This window comes from Aptenodytes patagonicus, chromosome 19 (assembly GCF_965638725.1).
Source record: "Aptenodytes patagonicus chromosome 19, bAptPat1.pri.cur, whole genome shotgun sequence".
NCBI lineage: Eukaryota > Metazoa > Chordata > Aves > Sphenisciformes > Spheniscidae > Aptenodytes > Aptenodytes patagonicus.
The window spans coordinates 6,748,133-6,769,762 of record NC_134967.1 but is presented as its reverse complement, the minus strand read 5'-3'; the positions used below and the strand labels follow the sequence as shown (position 1 = coordinate 6,769,762).

Genomic DNA, 21,630 nt, shown 5'->3' with positions numbered 1-21,630 from the left:
CTCTATTTGCTGCTAATTACTGGAGGAGTTTTATGTAAATCTTACTGTAAGTTAATTGTTCACAGTTTCAAACCCTTTAATATCCTATTCACTGGAACTTAACAGATAATTGCATACATATATTTCAAGGCTAGCAAGGTCGGTCTTTACCTTTTGGAAGAACTGTGTTTTGGGCAGGGCTATTTCCTTTTCTGGTTTTTAACGTGATGGGCCTGAGCTTTCTTTGTCTCCCGTGTTATAAAATGTGGATCAGCTGGTAGCAGACAGCTTGGGATTCCTTCACAAAACCATCTGTGATAATTGTCGTCCTCACTGTAAATTACTGCAGTGTATATGTGTGTATTTCACATCAAGATGGCATATTTAAAATTGGAACATTAAGTGCACAGGATATAGCTTAGCTGTCTCTTCCCCCGCACCTCCTCTCTTGACTGATGCAGTGGGTACTTTGAAGTTTACAAGATGACTGACATTTAGAAATTTAAGATTTTCATCTTTTTTAATAACATTTGAATCCTTCTATTTGTCATAGGTAGGAACTTTGATCTTGGTGTCATATGCAGGACTGATTTCCATAGGGGAAAATGTTCAAGGGAGGATCTGCAAGTCTTTAGTTGTTGCTTACTTTTGCTGCCCTGGGAACTCGATGCGCAGCTAGATTAGTATTGAATTAGAATCACTGCTCCTAATTAACTATTTAAACCTCCTCCCCATCCCTCCTGTGTCCTGCTTGTTTTTCTCCTCTGCATCTTAGATCTTGTCCTTTTGATTTTGGGGTGGTTGTGGGTTTGTTTGTTTGCTTGGTTTTTTAAGAACTAAATAATTTGGGACAGAGGGCTGCTACTTACTAGATTTCTTTTCAGTGGTTGACCTTTAGGTTTTCCAACAATATAGAGACTAACATTAATTGTATGGCAGAGTTCTTCTAGTAGTTTTTACTGTAAACGCGTATACACAAACACGTCTTCTGCAAAAAATAGCTGATACATGTGCCTGTTCTGCTAACACATACCCACACACACATATAAAACATAGGATACAATTCTTCTCGGGGGATAAGTTGTTTTGAGTTCTTTGGGACTGCTTACCTGGGTGAAATTATTCACGCGTTTGTGTTTTTTTCAGGCTCAGGTCCTTACTGGGCAATTTGGAAAAATAGCTTGCACAGAAGAGAGTACGTTACCTTCAGGCTTTTTGCAAAAGCTTAAAATGTTTTTCTATTCTCTCTGCACGGCCCAGGGCAGCCTCCCAGTGGAAGCCGGGAATGTGGAAAGAATTGGCTTGTGGTTGCTGCCAGCTCGGAGCTAGCCGAGTGGCCTCTGCCAGCAGTTTGCACAAAGTCGGTTGGCTGTTATCTGTGTTTTTTAGGAAGGCTTTGCAACATCTGGGAACAATTCCCTGACTGGCTGCTGGGAATGTGCACTATTGCCTATTGGCTGGCAGTGATGTCATAGCCTTGTGTGAGTCTCTCTCTTTTTTTTTTTTTTCCTTCTCTATTATCTGGGTGCCAACAGATAATACTTGCCCGGTTTGTACATAAGCTTTTTAGACACTGTATTTGCAATTGCAATTAAAATTGTTGGGTAGAACCATTTAGTCTTCTATCGTGCAAAGCAACACAGGAGCTTCAGGATTGTTAAATGATCTTCAGCAAAGTGCCTTGTTGCCTTTCGGCGCAGAACTGAGGCAGTGAATGAAAATCCACAGAAGCAGATACTTGTTGATTTCTTATGTATAAAATGAGCTGATTTCAGGACCTGTTTCTCCTCTTCACAGATTATATATATCCTCATTTATCTGCTGATAGACTGAATCATCACACAGGAGAAAATAGCTGTGCATGAAATCTGACCTAAAGTGAAGAGGGTATTAACACAATGTTGTATCTTCTTCCATAATGTTTAGAGCTTGTAAAGAAGGGAGGCAGGATCACTGAAAACATTCCTAAGCTTTAAGGTACCTGAATGAATTATTTGGGAAGGATCTGACTCCTAGTATAGGAGAATGCGATTCCTCTAAGGGGCAGCTGGGGCTGGAGTGCTAGGATCTTTATGAGCAAGAGATGGGGAAGAAGCAGCCAGGTTACCATGAAGGATGGGGGACTTGAAGAAAAAATGAAAGAATGTGCTGAATGAGGAAGCTTCAAAGTTTTATGATCTTATGGTCTTCTCTTTGCTAAAGTAATGTTGGGTAGTTCTGGTCTGATCTGCACAAGAATTCTCAAATTAGATTTAATCCAAGTTTAAATTGAAAGATGCTCTCCTATTTCTAACTGTGATCAGCACCAGGTGGAGGAAAGGCCTGTAAGTAAGGAAATCTTACTTCCTTAGTCACGTGGCAGAAGTACTTAATATCATTTGCAGAAGCATGGGTACACTCAACTCGGGTCTCTGCATTGCTCTGATGTACACAGGTACGTGTTTTTAGCTGGGGTGAGGAATGTGTAAGCTCTCAGAAAAACAGTTACCAACCTGCTGAAAAAATCTGGAAGGGTGAGACATGGGAATAGCAGCACAGGATTGCAGATCCTTTTTTTCCCCTCCTGTTCTTACTCCATGTGTTCTCCAAGAGGCATTTAATCCTGTGCTTAAAAAGAACTTGCTGTGAAGTGGCAGTCAGTGAAATTGAATTTGTTTCACAGCTAGCCTGCTATACCGTGCCATAAACAAACACCTGAGTTGCTTAACAGAATCTGGGAGTGATCTGAGATAGTATATTTCATGAAGATACAGTATCTTCTCTAAAATGATAGAAGGTGGCAGATGATAAAATCACAGATAGAATTGACAATTTTATTTTGAAACCCAGTCTGCATCTTTCTGTCTCTGAACGCTGAAGAAGGTCACCCTTTACCTGGCAGCCACAGTTTTCTTAAAGTTGTTCCTTTTAGCCTGTTACAGCTTCTGATTTCCAGGCTATATAAGCTTGATCCGGTATTCTCTGAGTATCTCTTGCTCCATGGTTGGACCAAACCCCCAACAAATGTAGTTTTCAGCAGGAAAAAAGGGGGAAGCCTAATCTACCCGGCATAGACAATTTCTCATTACTAAAATAAACATCACATTCCTGATAGGCTTTTGCAGGCCTTCTAGCAATGTGGAGTCCTGTTGCCTTTGACAGAATTCCTGGTGGAATAAAGGGCCTCATCAGTAAGTCCTTTTGTGCAATTGGTCCTTCGGGAGCAGCCTTCGTGTGGATAATGGGCTATGTCTCTGAAGCTTTGACTTGGGATTTGAGATGTCTGTGACTTTATAGGAAATAATTACTTTCAACTTGTAGATGAATGTGGCTGTTCTGAAGTTGCTGTCAAAAATACAAATGGCTCTTTTGGGGTATTTCTTTAGTTACTGTTATCAGGCCCTCTCCTCTCCCTGAGCTGAGGGAAATGCCAAGAGCTGCTGCTGCTCTCAGTAACAGTGAGAATTGAAATGTTGTAGTTTTCATGCTGGCAGACTAATAAATATTTAGCTAGATGAGAATATGAGAGTAGAGCGTACCAATGTTCGCTCTTTCCCCTTCCCAGTCTGGTTCTTGTTGTCTGATGTCTTCAGCCATGAAAGTTGAACAGACTGATTCCTTGAGCTGGCTTAATGCCTGTGTGAGTTTAAGATGTCTGCTGAGTGCTATAAAAGGCAGTCCTTGCCATAATTAAGTGAAAAGCATAAGCAAATGTGGTGTAGAGGAGGAAAAAGGGAAGTTGGGCTACAGAGGGATGGAGCATTTGATCCAAGGACTCACTGAAGATCAGTAGCAATAATGGGAAGAAAAGGAGGCTCTCCTGACACTGTAAACATTCACTGGCCTGGTGTCACTGTTTGGCTCTGACTGGGGAGCTTAAGTTTTGCTTGCATTTGAGAGTCTGGCCATCTTCCTGCTAATTGCTCTTCCATCACTTGAATTTGCTTACAACATGCAGAACGGACCGGTGTGACGTTTGCTTTTGTGCCTGGACTAGGGCTTGAGATTGGAAGTCTATTTGCTGAAGTGAGCAGTGTTGACACAGACAGTGAACTGAACACTTACTTCTGCAAATTAGTTCCAAGATAACTGTTTCTTAGCAGGTGCCTAGCAATGCTGGGTGGGTAACCTTCTCTAGCACAGAAGGAAACATGCACCTTTTGTCAGAATGAATAGGCTGCAGCGTAGAGCAGCTAACTTGCACAGTACACTGTTGTTTGTACTGTCGTGAATTGGAAGTGGCTGTGTGGGAATCACTCGGGATATCAGAAGAACTTAAGATTCTTTTCTAACATGCCAGGGTTGATATGCTTTCTCCACTTCCTAGGAAAGATTTAGTAGTGAGTGTGATGGTAGGACCTCAGCTGAAAAAACAAACAGCATTCAGTATGACGGAATGAACTGAATCAACAGTTGCAATTAGTTCCACACTTCTTTATTAACTTCCTCCATGTGCACCACACAGAAGACATCCACATTTCACATTGAAATGCAGTCCTTTGGGGTGGAACCCAACAGCTGTTTTACAGCCCACAGGCATGCGCTTGAACAGCACACAGTACCGACACAGTGCAAGTAAAGAAATGGATTAAAATGCTACTGCCAGTCGAAACTGCAGGAGAAGCTTGATGGGTTCTGGCCAGGAAGCTGGGGTTAACACTACTTTTCTCGCAGAAACACAGTGAGAAGTCTATAATGTGGGAGTCCAATAGTGCATTATCTTCTCTGTTCAAAGTGGTATAATATTGGAGCATTTTATTCCTACCATAGCTTGTCAAAGAAAAGGACACAATTGATCTTAAAGCTGATAGGATACTTAATGATTTACAGAGTGTCCCTCACTGTTGGAAGAAATGAGGATCTCCTAGCTAGCACGGCAAAGCAGGGAGCAGCAATTCTGTGTGCCCGCACATGTAGCCAGGGCAGTGACATGTGAATTTTGTCGACAAGTGTACACCCCTGCAGAATTCTTCCTTTTCTGCAGTCACCGTCAAACCCTCATCAAATTGAAGGCCTTTTGCGAGGTACCTGGAAAGAGGCAGGGCTGCTAACTCACTACGAAGCTCCAGCTGAGTCCAGTATTCCATTGTGTTCAGTATTATACTGCCTTTCTGATCCTTTTGATGTTTGGGAAGAATCAGCTAGACAGTGCAGTCTTAATAATCTTGCTGCACGTGCTGTCTTCTACAGCAGATTTTCTTTTCTAGCACAACAAATGTTTTTCTAATGCTCTTTTCTGGTGTTTTTGTTAATTTGGTCTGCAGCCATCCATTTATATTCTAGTGCTCTTGAACACAGAGATCTGTAAGTCAAGAATGAAAGCTTTGATGAAGGCTGAGTGCTTCACTTGTAACCAGACATAGATCTGGACAGTCTGTGTCTTGTTTTAACAACATAATTGCTTCAAGCTCTCTTGCTTAAATCTCTGAAGTCAGGTCCTCTTGCAGGAGCTCTCAGGTCCTGGTTATCATAAGAGTAAGATCATGTTAGGCAACCTATTTAAACTGTTACACTCTTTGGGTTATTTATTTATTTATTATTATTCCTTGGGGGCAAAAATTTCACCCCAAAGGATGTGTATAAATGACAGTAAGCGTACTTTGTGTGGAAATGCCTGAGCCAGGCTGCAACTAGCAGTACAGCCAGCGCAGCATGGATCTTAGCTTGGGAAGGTAAACATGAGAAGTTCTGCACTGGCCACTGCGTTATCATGGCTGTTGTGCTTATGATTTACTACTTGAAATCTGAAAGACCTTTATCTAGGATTAACAAGCTGCTCGGAAACAGGAGATATTGCTAGTATCTTTTCTTGAATTGGAATGTATCTCGAGTTCACTGTATCTGGTAGTGAGCTGATTCAAGTCTAAAATGGTATATTTCCTGAATGCAGCTGAAAGATTAATATCGGTAATTTCTGCTGCCCTCTTCCCTTTATAATGGTAATGGCATAGACTGAGGCTGTTTGTGACTCTAATCCCACTGAAGGTCAATAAGAAGCGGGTACCCAGTGCTTTATCCCTCAGGAAATCACAGCCCAGGGGCAATATTCACAAAGTAGTTGCTTTGCTGCCGTGGATTTTGCTTTTGCTCAGCAGCACTTCCAAGATGATCTGCAACCTCAGTCAGCACAGTGGGCTTGCCTTCATAATGGGTTCTGCATTGCCAAGACTTCTTCCTCCAGAAGCAGGGAAATACTAAAAACAAATATCCTGAAATGTGGAAAGAATTTGTCTTGTTGGCTCGTCTCTCTTTTTGCATTGAGCGCATCTTTGAGACAGGTGTTGCCATCAGCAGAAAGGCTTAAAGAAGGAACATGTTTTCCTGCTTTCAAATAACTCGGGCCAGGTGCTTGTTTGCACAGCTTGATACAATTTAGAATGTGAAGGGTGAGGGGATGTATAGATCTTGCCTACACCCAGTTTATTTTTTTTTTTCTTTTTTCTTCTTTTTATCCCTTGGTTTGATTTTCGTTAGTGAAAGCACTTGCATGAAGATTCCTCAGGGGATGAGCCAGGCTCAGAGACATTCTTGCATCTCCATAATGCCAGCATGCTTGCTAAACATCTCCCATTAACTTCCCCACCTGAAAGAAAGAAACCTTAATTATCAAGTTATTAGGAAAGCTCATGTTATTTTTCCCTTCAGTGTTTCCTCTGTTGCTCTTGCTTTGGTGATAAGAGAGTTTGAATAATGCAGCTGACTCCATTGTGGTGCTGGAGAACTGTTTTGTCTTCAGGCAGTTCCTTTTTGACAGTCTGTGTGTGTTTGCCTTCTCATATTTATGCTCTTAGGAGTAATATACTGCATCCTGAATACCAGTCCCCTCCTATCCTGTTCCCTCTCCTTCTCCATCCCCTTCTTTAACAGCTAGCATCTATCTGATGATTATATTAGAATTAGTCCTTGATAAATTAACCAATTATAGTTGGAATCTCTTATATAGGGCTAGTTCTTCCACAGCTAAAAACAGAGGGAAGCTGAGACCTTGGTGCCTCTTAGTGAAAGGTAATAATCTATATCGTTATTTGAGCATTTATTTAATTAAAGACCTTATAATCATATTGTTTAAAGAGACTCAGCAAAGTGATTAGATATCTCAGGGGATTGGTAATAGGATATAAACCTTTTCACCTCTAGGTCACTGGTTCAAGTCTAACTTCTGTTGGCAGTGGCCAGGAAGCGTTGTGTGTGGTCAGTGGACCGTTGATATATAGGAATCGGTTTTAGCTCCCTTTCTGATTGGGCGGGGTTTTTTTCCCCATTCTTGCAAAAACATTCAAAATATAGCAAGGAAAGTATGGAACTAGGTTAGGATGTGCAAAGTCTGAATTTGCTTTCAGGACTGCTATAGACCTCCTGTGGGAGGCTGAGCAAGTTGCTTCATTTTGCCTCGATTTGTTCTCAGTACAGTGGTATCGGCAATGCTGCCGCCCTGCCTTTTTCTTGATCGTGTCTCTTTGAAGTGCAGGCGGTCCTTGGGGGGGGTTTGTCTGCACGGGATGCCCAGCTTAATGGGAGACTAATTTTTGTACAGTCATTTAAAATACTAACCAAGTCTTTCAGTTGGTGGAATTCTATTTTCATTTTGGGCAAAACCTCTCATGTTGGTCATCTGTCTTCCTGGTTTGAATAGTAGACGACTGGAATCTCTTTCTCCACCGTTATGCTTTTTAATAAAAAATAACCACTTAATCTAGCAGGTGAAGTTGAGTTAGAACTGGAACTGCTAATTGGGAATCACCACATTCTGTTTGCAGAGATAAATAAAAAGGAATCTTGGACCAGAGCACGTTGTTTGTTTTTCTGTACTGGTGCTTTACCCAGTGTATGGTTCTTCTACCCTAGGATTTAAGTTGCATTTAGGCGTGTTCATTATTTTAATCTCAGTTGTGCAAAATCAGTAGTATCCTGCCTTTCAGGGTTAGGAAACCGAGGCAGAAATGCTGATTTTCTTATAAAAGATTTACTGAATTATTGGTAGAGAAAGGACCCACTCTGTCTGGTTCCTGGGTGTACACTTCAGCCACGAGCTTTTTCCAGCACTAGTAAGATTAAAAAAAGAAAATTAACAGTTTCACCTCGGTGTACAAAAGGATCCTTTAACACAAAGGGGTTTTTTGTTTTTAAAATACAGAAAAGTAGATACTAGCCTGGTAGATAAGTGGCTAGAATCAGATCTTAGTTAAATGTAAGATCCTCTGTCAATCAGTGTATTACAATGATCTACAAACCAGGAGGGTGGGGATAGGAAGAGACTCATTCTTCTTCCTCTTGTCTACCTGCTGATTAAAGATGTCACACTAGGCATGCTGAATGGAGATGGTCTTTCTGTCCTGAATTTATTGGAAGTAAGATTGAGTATAGTAAGCCTCTTGTGTGCCAGGACCATCCCTGTGATCCGTTATCTAGGAGCATCCCTATTAATGGTTGAAGATGTTGACAGGAAATAAAAATAATACTCTCTGGCATTAGTTGTTAGATGAAGAATATACACCCTGCCTTGTAACGGGACTGGAATATATAATAATTCCCAAACGCACCAGGCTGTATATAGATGCTTGGTGTTTGTAATGAGAAGATTGATTGTTGCAGCATATCTTCAATTACCTATTTCCATGTGAGTGCTGTGTGTTGGGTGCTCTGCAGCCTTTCCTTCTACCCTGGTTGACAGGCACCTTCAGCTTCCATGAATGTAAATGTCAGTGTCAGAGGAGTTTTGAAGGTGATAGTTACAACAGTGTAGTTTTATAAAAGTTTTCAGGTCATTCTGAATTACAGAAGAGTACACACTGCATATCCTGGTTTTCATGGCATGACTGGAAAATGACTTTTCCCATCTGCAGCTCTGCCTTAAGGGAACATTAAGAGACAAAGTAGACGCAAGTATGATGAACATCAGGGATCTGGTCCTCCTCCTACAGTTTATGGCTGTTGAGATTTGGTGGATTTTGGTTTTAATTCAGACTCTTAACAGAGATGGCGGCAACTCTGAGATTTGGTGATTGGTTCAGACCAGATTGTGAATTTTCAGGGGTTTTGAGGGTCTTTGTGTAAGAAGTTATACCATGTTTGGAGTGTCATACTGTCAAGTTTCAGCTTTTGCTTTTTATTTTTGTCATGGCAAAACTGGACTGAGTGTGCGGTCTTACAGTGTGCGTGCGTTTTGCAAGGCACGCTGACAACTTGCATGCTTAGGAAACTCAGAGAATGCTGTAATGACGAGTCACAAGAAAAAGTGCTTGCAGGAATTTTGTGCATATCCTAGCTGATGATGTTTTCATGTTCAGATTGAGTGTAACCTGATTTTATGAAAGTTTGGCAGGAATCCATGCCACTAGACAGTAAGCACTTCCTTTCCTCTGGTTGCCCTTAGATCTCACAGAATATTTAGCAAAGCAGGGGCTGAACACATTATGTCAAGAGTGGAGAAACCTGTACAACTGTATGTAATTCTCTTCTTTCTGTTGGCAGCTGGTCCTGGCTGAAAGCTCCCACTCTGACACAGGCTCCCAGTGCACCGAGAGCCACACTGACCTTCCGCCACCCATTGAGAGAACAGGCGGCATTGGAGACTCCCGGCCTCCATCATTCCAGTAAGAGCAAATTGTCTTTTTTTTTTTTTTTTTTTAAATTTTAAACCAAAAAATGCAATTCCTGTCTGTTTCTTCCCCACATTTCTCCCTGCTACTGCAAACCAGCTATTTATTCTTAGAAAAATAATACACTTATTAGAACTGAGGAATTAAAAGGTGGATGGGAAGAAAAAAACCCTGTCATTGTTAGAATGAAATATATATCCTATGTATCTCATTTTGAAACCCACCGTGGAAGAGTTAAGTAGAGAGGGAGCCCAAAATGCTTTTCGTAGTGTATGGATGACAACCTTTTATTACTATGTTACGTATAATTATGTAGTATGCAGAGCCAGCAGAACACTGATACCAAGAGCAAAAATTTACATAAGGAGTAATGGCTCCTCCGTGTGCATACAGAGGCTAGCAGCGTGAACTGCGTATAGCCAGACTGGGAGTCATCTGCTTTAATGGTAGCCTTGTTATTTCCTGGTACGTGTGCAGAGCCAATGTATATCCTCAGAATGCCTTCATTTTCGAGGAGGGCCTCTGAATTTATGCAAGGAGGATTTAAAGCAGGACCTGGTTCTAGCTGTGATCTTAATATATGTTTGGAGAAGGAAACGTGGTCTTGATTTGCCTGGTGCCATGCGTTTCCGTTGCTTTCTGCAATACCTATTGCCTGGAAGAGCCCTTAGTGTTGTATATGAGTCTTTTACAGATAAATGCCTTCTAGAGGGTACAAGAAATCTTGGGAAATACTAACGCTGCCTGACACTGTGTGTCTTGCAAGGGCTTTACTGCCCTCGTGCGTTTGTGAATTGCTTTATGTTGACTGGGAGAGGCCTGCATGAGTGCAGTCACGTGGCCTGCAAATATAAATAGTTCTTTGTCTTCCTGACCTATACCTACATGTAATAGCTGCAAGATCAAACCTTATTTAAAAAAATAATTACATTGTAAGTTAGGCGCAAATCTGTGTTTGTGGAACCACTCACTGCTAATGACTGTATGTACTCAGACCGACGGAATTTAAGCTGTGCTCTGCTGATGCACCTGCTGTCTTCCATAGTGTTCTAAAAATCTTGTCTGTGTCTTCTTGCCATCAGTCAGCACAGTGCTGCAACTGGTGGTATCTTCATATTACAAAGCAAATGTGGGAATCCTCAAAGGGGTGAAGTAACTTATGCAGGTCATGCTGAGTCAGGAGTAGCAACACAGGAGGTCGTGCTTTCTGGCTTGTGTTCTCATTCCTAGATAAACCACCTTCCTTCTTTCTTTCTTCCTCCACCCCTTTTTTCTTTCTTGTTTTAAACTGCAGTAGAGAATCTGGCTTGTGGGGAGATCTTCTGGACTAAAACTAGTTCTCCCTTAATGCCTTTTTTGGTTCTTCTCTTCACAACTGAATGTCTTAATATTTTGTAGTGTTTTTTGCTGTTGTGTTTTATTTTTTCAATCCAGGAGAAAGCCTAATGATGACCTAAGTTTATTTCCATAACACAGGGCAGAGTATCTCACTCAGTTATTCTGCATGAAGCCCTTAATTCTGTTTCGCTATTAGAATTTCATTTTAAAATACACCTACTCTAGGTTTAAAGATTCCAAGTGATAGAGTCCACCATATTTTGAAGTTATTTGTTTCTCTTGGATAAACTAAATAAGTTGAGCTGCTCAAGTCTTTCATTGTAAAGTATGGTTTCCAGAACTTGAATCACGACTGTAGTTCTCTTCTGATCACTTATAATTCTCCAGCAATTTTTGAAAATTATGTTTCTTGGGATTTTGGTGTGGTAATTCTGCAATAGTGTGTTCAGTGCCATTTCTGCATACTGTCTCCTTGAATAGTGTTTCCATTTAAGAGATCAGTAGTACAACCCTGTAAATCTCACAACTGTAACTTCAGTATTGCTGTATACTCACATATTACCTCCCCTTCTGTAAGTGTGACTTACCTTCTTGGTTCCTAAATCCCTGAGATTTTTTTTAATGCTATTCAAACTACCAGAGATATGTCATCTCCCGTCTTTATTCTTCAGTGTTGCTTGGGGCCTTATTTATATAAGAAGCCCTGACTGAGCTAGGTGTTGTATAATTGTACAAACAGAAATGTTGCTGGACAGCAAAGAATACAAGAAATAGATGAAGCAGACAGGTCAGCAGGCATTACTATCCAAGGGAATGAGATCCTTAATCACAGGTGAAGTGGTAATCTCAACTAGCTGCCTGACAGCATTCATACTTTGCTTCATCACTGATTAAATCCAAAGAAAATTTACTTTTTCCCTCCTTGATGGGGGTTCTGAAGTTCATCCTGTATTTCATGCTCCACTGCTTCTGTTTAGTGGCTGCCAAATCCACGTTCATCTGAATTGGTGAGGCTGCTCCTGGTTTAGTGGTGGAGGTGCACGAGTGAGTTGAGAATAGTGACCTCTGAGCTGCCTTTCTTACACTGCTCTTGGGTATGTGCACTGAAAATTGAATTGAATTTAATTGGCTCAGCAATGAGAGAGGAAACAAGCCAGCTGTGAGGTTCCTTTTGCACCCTTTGTTAGGGTGTAAAACACCTTTTGTAGGCGGGTTTAGCCTAGGAAGCGATTTAGTAGTGGAAAGTATCAGCAGTAGTCACTAGATGGTGCCGCTGAGATGTCCGAGAGCCTCGCGGGGTGACCTCAGGAAACTGTCACCCTCTTCCCCTTTTCAGTTGCACTGCACTGAATCAAGAAATGCAAACCTGCTTGTGACAACACTGAAATACATACTTGCATTTTGGTAGCTTCATTAGGGCTTAAAATGTGCAGTCAAATGTTTTCTTGAATAACAACCTCGACTTCCTAATTTGTGTGGTGGGCATGTCAGTACATTTCATTAATGCAAAGAAAGTGTGTGGGTGTGCAGAAGGCTTTTCAGCAGTCCTCTTAAATGTAACACTATACAGATGTGCTTACACATATACCAGTTCTGCGTCCAGCTTCCACAGAAGCCCATGGGACCAGTTGGTTAGATCGTTGGTAGTTTAATTCCCTGTGTAAAATATGCATGGCAGTGCGTTCTGGTCTCATGGAATTCTAGGAGATATACATTAATGACTCTGATGCTTTGGTGTAAGTATAATGATGGCCATTATGCACTCTGTGTGCGTAAGTAGGACATGTCAGGCATAAATAACGGGTGCAAAGGGCAGATGTGAGTTGGGACTCCTTTTTAAATGGGTGGTATTTGTGGGACAGAGAGGAAGAGTATGACCAGTAACTTTCTAAGGGAAATCTTTCAGTGCAGAGCATTAGCCCACGTCAGATCATGCACTATTATATTTTCAGGAGCTTTAGATCAGTTTCCACAATTTAGTCCATTAAAATGAGTTATGGCCTTTGTCGGCACTCTAAGAGGCTTTTCTCATTTCCTTGCATGTGAGCGCTTCGAGGTAGCTTATTAAATGTAAGAATAGCAGAGATACATAAAACAGGTTGAGTCTGAGGGGAAAACTAAACAGCTAAGCTAGTTTTGTTCAGCAGGGGAAAAAAGGGCATCTCCATCTTCCCCTTTGCTCCAGCCAACTCTGCTTTAACATGACTGATTTCTTTTTCCTCAGCAGAGATCTTGAAACAGATGGTTGCAAATAAGCGGTCTTACATATGCAGTGTTCTGTATTACAGCCACCGCTCTTGGTTAGCCAACTTGGCTTGTCTACTGGAATTAGAAATGAAAGCCAGTCTGGTTTATATGAACTGAGAAATGGCCCTTCATCAGTGCTTGGAAGTTCGAGAGTACAGAGCTGTCATTGCTGTTTGTTTAGATTCATCCCAGAAAGTGGCCCTAAACCATGGGGACAAATTCTCTGCTGCCTCTTTGAAACCTTTTGTTCTGGCTAATTGTGGTAGTGAGAAAGTGACTCAGTACAGCCCTCACAAAAGCAGAGTGGAAGAAATCTGGCCACTGAGATTGTCATCAAGATCTACTTGATACTACTTGTGCAAACAACGCTGTGTCTCAGGGCATGGATATTGAACTGTCTTTTCACCCTTCAGGTGGTTTTGGGGTGAGCAGAGCAGTCCAGGGGAGCTTGCAGTGCTGCAGCAAGACTGCAGCTAATCCGTGTAATAGTTTTCTGGCTTCCAAACCAACACACTCATAACTGCAACTGCTTTTATCAAAAAGAAGAAAGAGGTGACCACTGTTTCTTCCTATTTGTTCTCTAACAGCCCAAATGCTGCCAGTAGTCGGGATGGCCTGGACAATGAAACAGGAACAGAGTCAGTTATTAGCCACCGGCGAGACAGACATCGACGAAGAAATAGAGAAGGGCATGAGGATGGTGAGTCCTATTTCATTTTTCCCCTTTTTCATTTAGAAAGAACAATTTTTCTGATAATCTTTCAGAGCAACAACTACTTCTGCATGAATACTGCAGAAGAGAAGTGTGTCTGCATTCCTGCGTGCTTTCAGGGACTATTATTATTTTAATGGAGTAATTTGATGATTGCTTTGACACTCTTTGAAACTCAGCGTTTTCTAAGAGGTCTGGACAACCTACAGTAAAGTGGCAAGGAGATTCTTTTTGACGATATACAGAACTCTCTGTAGTATTAGAAGATGATTAGTTTGGAGAGGAATAATGACACGCATGCTGAGCTCCATACTGCAATGGCTAGGCTGCCTCCATTATTCAAGTTTGCTCATTTAAAGGTAGAACACATTATCTGTATGATGTGTTGGGAGTTTGCAGTATAGACAGTTTGAGAGTCTTAGTATTTTAACATTGCAGATCTGAGCCAAAATCCTCTGAAATAATTTCTGTTGACTTCTCTAGGCTTGTATCAGCGGTAGTGTTTTATGCTGGTATAACTACAGCACATTGGCTCTGAAGTACACCTAAAGTACACATATAAAGTACAGAACTTCATCTCTTGCCTCTAGTCTGTACATCAAAGTAAGCTTGTTTTTTCATTTGTTGCCAGACAAGAATTTCCAGACTTAATTAAGAATTAATAGGTGCCACCCATTGAGTTTAAAATGGTCCAGAATAAGGAATACTTAGGCCCAAGAGATGCCATCACAGGCTTTATTCACAGCTCCACCCACTAAAGTATTTGCCTCCAGTTAGAAAACCAGAAGTCATATATATACTGTGGGTTAGAAGCAGGTGTCTTCCTGTTCATTTAACCCTTCCAACTTGTAACTGACTCAGTGAATGAAAATTACTCAGTGGGGGAGCAGAGAGCTGTCTTTGCATGATCCTGACTGCAGGTTCCTTTGGGAAATCACAGAAAGAGGCAGAATCTTCTAGTAGTGTTGTATTAAAAACTTGTTACAGGAAGAATGTTAAAAGGTGATTTGTTTTTGACATTAGTTTAAACTAATGCCAATGCATGTTTTGCCACAGACATTCGTGGCAAAAGAGCTGGTTGTTGAACGGCTGGTCTAGGACCATAGTCTAGGTTGCTCATGTGGTATTGTTCGAACACAGGAGTTTCTGCCTTCTAGTGATCTGAAACTAGTTCATACTTTTCCCTTTAGATAGAAATGGGATAAAATTTCCTTCTCCTCCTGTCAGTCTAAGCTGTGCTCAAGCAAGAACATGTCACTCAGCAATGCAAACATTGCCTGTTCTCAAAACAGTTTAGGCCTCCTACCTGAAGCAGGCTATACGTATGAGCAAGAGGTGAGTTTTGTTAACATGCACAAAGCAAGGACAACTGCTGTATCACTTTGGTCTCATGAAATACATTATTTAATGTCCATAGTGTTTCTATGGTCATAATAATATTTTATTTAAAAACCCAAAACCACTAGTGTGTTATTTTCAGTTGAAAGCATGTCTCCAAAATGCACAGTTCAGCACTATATCCTGAACTTGCCACTTAAAAAGACTAAAAGAAGTGAAATACCTGTATACTGGAGAAGAATTTTAAGGCCTCTTCATAACAACGGTCACACATTAGCAGAGTCATTCTTGTCTTGAGTCTTCGTGTTTTCTTTGGAGCACAGTTGGATGTAAAAAGGGGGAACAGTCATAGGAAAAGGGGGACAAGGGTGGAGGAAGGGCAGCAAGGTTGTGACACCTGGTTCACAGCTATTTAAAGGGCACAAGCTATGTGCTCACTTGTCATTGTGAAATAGTGGTAAATCCTCCTTTCCCTGCAGAAAGAAGGAAATGCAGTTAGAGTGTTTGATCTTGTCCTGTAGAGACTTGTTTAAATAATACCAAAATTACAGCTCTAGTAGTTCACAGAGAGGCAGGATGAGGGATCTTCACTGGAGCACTGCATTACTCATAGGTTTGTTCCATAGGTATTATTATGCAGAGTAGCCAAGACATACGTACAGTACTGCCAGCTCACCAAGCTGTACAATAACATGTACCGCGTAGTGTTTGTAACTGTTTGAGCTCATTATTGGTATAAAGTGAATGACAAAGAATTACCCACCCTGACAATGAGGATATCCCTGGATACTCTGCAAAGGGAAAGAAGTACTCGTTCCACAAGAAAAAACGAACAGTGTATTATAGGCTTCATTTCAAACAAGGTGAAGTGAGAAAAGGAGCTAATGAGCCATTTGGGAACTGCATTAGACTGTAGACACGTTGAGCTAAAACTTGTACAGGTCAAGCACGCTTACTCCACTGATCCCTGATCACTGTGGAATTGAGAGGCTCAACAGAATGAGGTTCTCGTTCTGACTTGGGAAACCCCAGGGAAGAGAAGGGAAGCAAAACAAAGATCTGTTGGGAACGCAGGTAAAACGAAAATATCCCAAAGTAAATATAAGCGGAAAAGCAGAATTCTAACTGTGAGCTGTGCAGAAAAATCTCTCTCCTGAGCCTGGCGTTTAGGGACCACTACTGTTTTCAGAGCATAAGAGAAGCTTACTTTTTAAATTAGCCACTAGTTTTCACTTAAATGCCCTCCAGCCCCCCACTGCACAAGATCCATCATGAGTAGATGAGAATTTCATCTTAATCTCCCAAAGGGATTTAAGTGTTGTCTTTTAGAAAGATTAAAATAATGCCCAGTAATGAGCTATGTAGGTACCATTAGTTGTAGGCTGCCTTTTATTCCTTCTCATTAAGGGTTAGACCCATGAACCTATCTTTGCTGCCCAGTCATTTTACATAGCAGTGGAGTCCTTAAAGCATAATCTTCCCTGTCTTTCTTAAGCCACAGGTTTTAATTCATAAAAAGACCAGTTTAATGCTGCAATTAAAAAAAAAAAAAGGTCTTGCGCAGACCAATTGTTGGGAGTAAGGGTGTGAGAAAGGGGTAAGAATGAGTTGATAGGAAGCTGAAGGGTTAAGCATTTTTGTGTGTCTGTGCATGAGGATAGCGTATGAATTAAAAAATGTTTATTGCCGACTTGTTTCCTCTTTGTTCTGCAGTGACAGCTATTCTTAGCCAAAATGCTCGCAGGGCAAAGTATTATATGGAGAGCTCAGAATAGACAGATGCTTTGCCCTGAAAAGCTAACAGCAGAAATATCTGAGAGAAAAGCTGGCAGGGAAAACAGGCATGGGGAAAAGGGAGTTTTCCTCTCTAGCTACTGTTGATGTTAGGGAAAAAAAGTATTAGAACTCCTCAAAGAGTTAAAACAGTTTCTTTGTAATTTCTGTCCTACTTTCCATTTTAATTTGCATAAATTGTTTCCTACTCGTACAAGTGAAATTTTAGAAACAGGAATTTTACAATAGACTTTCAGAGTTGGAAATTATGATTTATGATCATGCAATTGACACAACAGACTGGAAAACTGTGTCAGATAGTTCAGCCTGACAGCCTGTGCTTAAACTGCAACAGGTTTCTTACAGAGGCATTCAGTTTTGATTTGAAGAGTCTAGGTGATGGTAAACTAACCAGATTCTCTGATGGCTGATAATTAAAAGTGTGGTATCATGGGTGAGTTGTTCACAAAAGCTAGCCTGTATGCTTTACTTTATTGTTGCAGGATTACTCATCATAGAAAAACTGTTTCTGCTGAATTGCTAATGGGCAATTAAAGACATACGTACAGAGGCCATTATAAATATTGATGGCATACTGCAGCCAGAAGATGTGGGACACACCTGGTAATCTGACAAAGTTTTCACACCTCTTTCCATTGAAAATGCAAAAGGATTTTGCAGCAGCAAGGCTGTGGTTTACTAGACCAGGGATTCACTCTGTTAACAGCACCGGCTAGGGCATTTGCAAGCTCTTCCACCCATTTCCCTTAAATTATGCTGCTATTTTAAGTGCAGAGGCAGAGAGTAGCTGTGGATGCTCCTGTGCTTTTATCTTCTCCGATTTCAAAACTATACCCACAAAGAGAATGTGATGGGCTGAGGAACATAATGAAACTCCTTCGTTCATCAATGTGCACTTGAAGGTATGTGACATTACAGATACAAGCACTAAGAAATTCATAAGGGAAACTGATCTGGAAAACTTGAAGTGCATTTATAATTTTCTTGGTGAAATGTCTGCCAGAGAGAGGGAGAAAAATGAGAAGGGATGTAGTTTCAAAAGAACTATCACCCTGGATCTCACTGTACTTAAGAGAGAGGAGGAACTTTGTTACTGGTTTTAATCTGTCCTATGCCGATGTCTAGAAGCCTTTGTCTGGTAGCAGTGTACAGCTGATGGCATCAGGGAACAGAAGTGACTCAGCTGGACAAATTCTGCCTAGCATGAGTTTTCCTTTTAAATGGAGAATTGGAGGAAGGCTAGCCAGAGGGGCAGTTATCAATGCAGCTGTAATTTCCTTCCTTACCTACTGTAGATGTCCAAAACCACAACGTCAGCAGAGCCTGCTCCCAGCCTCATCAGCCATGGAACGCTCTTGGTTTTGTTGCTGGCCCTTTCATCACTTAAGTATCTGCTTAACTTTAAGGAAGTATGCTTAAATCCAAGTGATTTTGGTCAACCTCAATTATGTAGTTAAAGTACGTGCTCAAATTCTGCGTTGAACTGAATGCCTAATAGGTGCTAAGGGAAGCTGTTTTCTGGACTTTGCTCCTGGACCCGATCTACAGCTGTGTGAGGTCTAGGGAAAGCTTTACACTTCTGTTGTTCTTCTGCTGGAGCTTTGGTTATTTGTGCACCAACCTGTTACCTGTAGCAAGAGCACTTGTTTATAGGGTCTCCAACTTTTCATCTTACTGTGTTCCTTTTCAGTAATTTTTAGTAGACCATTCTCTGCTAATGGGAACCGAACGGCGTATGATGTTGTATATGCAAAGCACACGCTAATTCTCATCCACAGATGCTCAGTAAAGCTGGGGAAACAACGAAGGATCAACAAGCAGAGATGTAATTTTTCTCCGGGGAATCGCCTAAGTTTAAATTTGCTGTATTATTCTTATGCTTCAAGCATGAGGTTTCACACCAAGAGTGCAAGTGGAAAGAGGTTTCGCTCTGATACTGCTGTTGTATTCTTAGTGAGGTTAATAAAGTGACCTAGCTGAGAAAGATGAGCCCTGTCAGCTAAGTGTGGACAAAGTTACCCTCTCTGGTGTGTGTATATATATTTTAAGGTATAATGATGATTGTATTGTGGAGGCTACATATGCAGAGAAATGATTTTTTTTTCTCTTCTTTTTTGAGAGGCTTTGTATCCAAAGAGGCTTTTGTATGAATTGGGGAATACGTCTTTTCCTGATCACCTTTCATGCTAATTAGTAGCAAATCTATCCCTGGCATTAGCTTCATATAAAATTAGTCTGAAAGGGTTGAGCTGTCAGTATGTCAGAGCTCCACTTTCTCTCTTAAAGCAACAGAAGCCCTTGTTGCTTTGGAAAGTTGACAAGGTCCTATTAAGTGAAAGTAGAGCGAGGATCTTAATTAGAAATGTGGGAGGTCTGCCTGGCACATGTTCTTGGGACCCCTTGCTGGCTAGAACAAAGCTCCCATGGCAATTTCCTGAGGAGGAGTGGGAAAGGGGACTGTGGAAGCTCTAATTAGGGAGGTAATTAAGGGACAAGTTTTCTTTGGCACTGGAGAATGTTTTATAGCTGCTGCGCGGTTTCTGACAAGTCTGCAGATGTCAAGTGTCGACACTAGTGTTTCAACACTGAGTTTGCTGTGGGGTGAACTTAACTATTGTGCAGCCAGCTGAAAAATGCTGGATAATGACCTGTGCTCTGAGCAGCTTTTAATGTGGGCACACTTGCAGATCCCCAAATGTTTGGGAAGAGGAGCTGTTGCAGATTTCCCATCATCGCTGCAGTATATGTATTCTCTACCATAGTGTGGGCCAAGGAATCTGAACAAAAAGGGCTGGGACTACAAAACGGTTGCAATGGGAACTTGAACAGTGGTAGCTGAAAATACAGTTGTTCTCAGCAACTGTTGCTCTTTAAAGACGCTGTCATGTATAAACAACTAGGAGGTGGTTGGTGAGCCCCTGAAGTTTTGAAGTGACCTGATGGCCATGCACGGGATGCTGGCGGCGTAGGACTGTGTGCCTGTGAGAGCAGGAACTTTGTTACTGCTTGTAATCTGTCCTATGGCAATGTCTAGAAGCCTTTCTCTGGTAGCACTGTAGAAGGATTAAGGGTTTAAGGGTTCCAAAGAACTTCAAACACAAGACAAGTCAAGGTGTAGGGATATAGATGGGTACAAACATAAAGCAGGAGTGGACAATGTAATAGTCATCGTTCTTCCCTACTTACGTAGCAGAGACTCTGACCCCTGCACGCAACAGTGAGCTGCACAGATGGGGTTGCAAGTCTTCATTGAAGAAGTGGTAACATATTTCAGTGTTAATAATTGGTAAAGACTTTCTGCGTTAGTGGGGATTGGAAGCTCTGTTGTTTTTTCTCTTAACTGGGCGGTTGGCTACGACTTCTTCCTGAGACGCTCTCACCGTTGTTCTCTGCAGTGTCACGGAACCCTCTTTCCAGGTTCCTTGAGCAGATGCTGCTCTACTCTTTTCTGCTTTCAAGGCTTATTTGATTTAGTACTTTGATGTGCTTTTGTCCCTCAGGCAGGGCCTACTCTGCTGTTGGTAAAAGTCAAGGAGGACGTATTTTAACCTCGTAGGCTATGCTTTAGTCTAATCTCTGTGACACGTTGAAAGGCTTTTGTGAGACAGTCTCAATGAACTCTGTCATCCTCTAATGAAGAGACAGGAGCAGGGGGTCAACAGGGCAGAAAGTCCCCGGTTATTAGTGGGACAGGCATTGAACCAGAGCAGAGAATGATTCTTGTTTAGACTATGGCCTTGGATACCTGGGAGTATTTTACGAAAAACCCTTATAATCACGGTTTGTGAAAGTACTCACTCAATTATAATAATAGTTCCTGACCCCCACCCCCCAAACAATGTTGGCTAAATTAGAAAAACTTAGAAAAGGGAATTTTAATTTGGTAGAGAAGTTACAAAAACTTTATGGATTTAAATGCACACCTTAATTACACAGGAAACCTATCCTGTGAATTCAAGGCTACCTGGTGCTGTTTGGGAGGTATAAAACATTGTTAAAATTGAAGTGTATTTGCATACTGGTAAAGCCACTTTTGTCTATCGGAGCAGTGTAAAGGAGCTTTTCTATAAAAGAAGATCTAGTTCAAACAGGAAACGTGAAGTTGAACCCATTTTTTCTGTTTAAAACTTAACAGAGAAGATATAGCTGGAAAAAGCAAAGGGAAAAAATGTAAACAGGAGGCATTATTAGTGTAGTGAGCTCTTCTGATCTAGTATATAAACCAGGGGTATTTTAGTTGGAATATCTAGAAATATGGAAGTTGATCTCAACTATCAGTGCCTCTTCAGATCTGCAGAATGAGACTAAAAGCCCTTCTCTTTACCTCACATCTGTTCACCCATTCCAGTTCCAGCTGAATCCAGCTGTGCACTGGCTTTTAGGGAAACAATGAAGTGAACCTTTTGCAGTGCTCAAAGAACAATTCCCTCCCATTTTTGGTTTATATTGAATGATACGAGAAGAGCCATAAATTGAAGTTTTAATTTACACAGGTAGGCCAACACGTGGCTAATCAGAAGCCTTTAAAAATACATCTTTGCATAATAAATATATTTAATAATTATAACAACATAATAATAGTATGTTTATATTTGATAAGTCACTACAGAAAAGAGTTAAAGAGGAAAAGGGTGGGAAACTGCA

The 21,630-nt window shown here is 41.1% G+C and overlaps 1 protein-coding gene across 3 annotated transcripts in view; it reads left to right on the top strand.

The window, feature by feature from the left end:
- DVL1 (dishevelled segment polarity protein 1) overlaps positions 1–21,630 on the top strand; it is a 104,622-nt gene that overhangs the window by 45,535 nt on the left and 37,457 nt on the right. For all 3 annotated transcript variants that reach the window (XM_076356398.1, XM_076356399.1, XM_076356401.1), the window contains exons 3-4: positions 9,430–9,551; positions 13,730–13,842. In XM_076356398.1, coding sequence (XP_076212513.1) covers positions 9,430–9,551; positions 13,730–13,842 — 235 coding nt within the window. The remainder of the gene's footprint in view (positions 1–9,429; positions 9,552–13,729; positions 13,843–21,630) is intronic.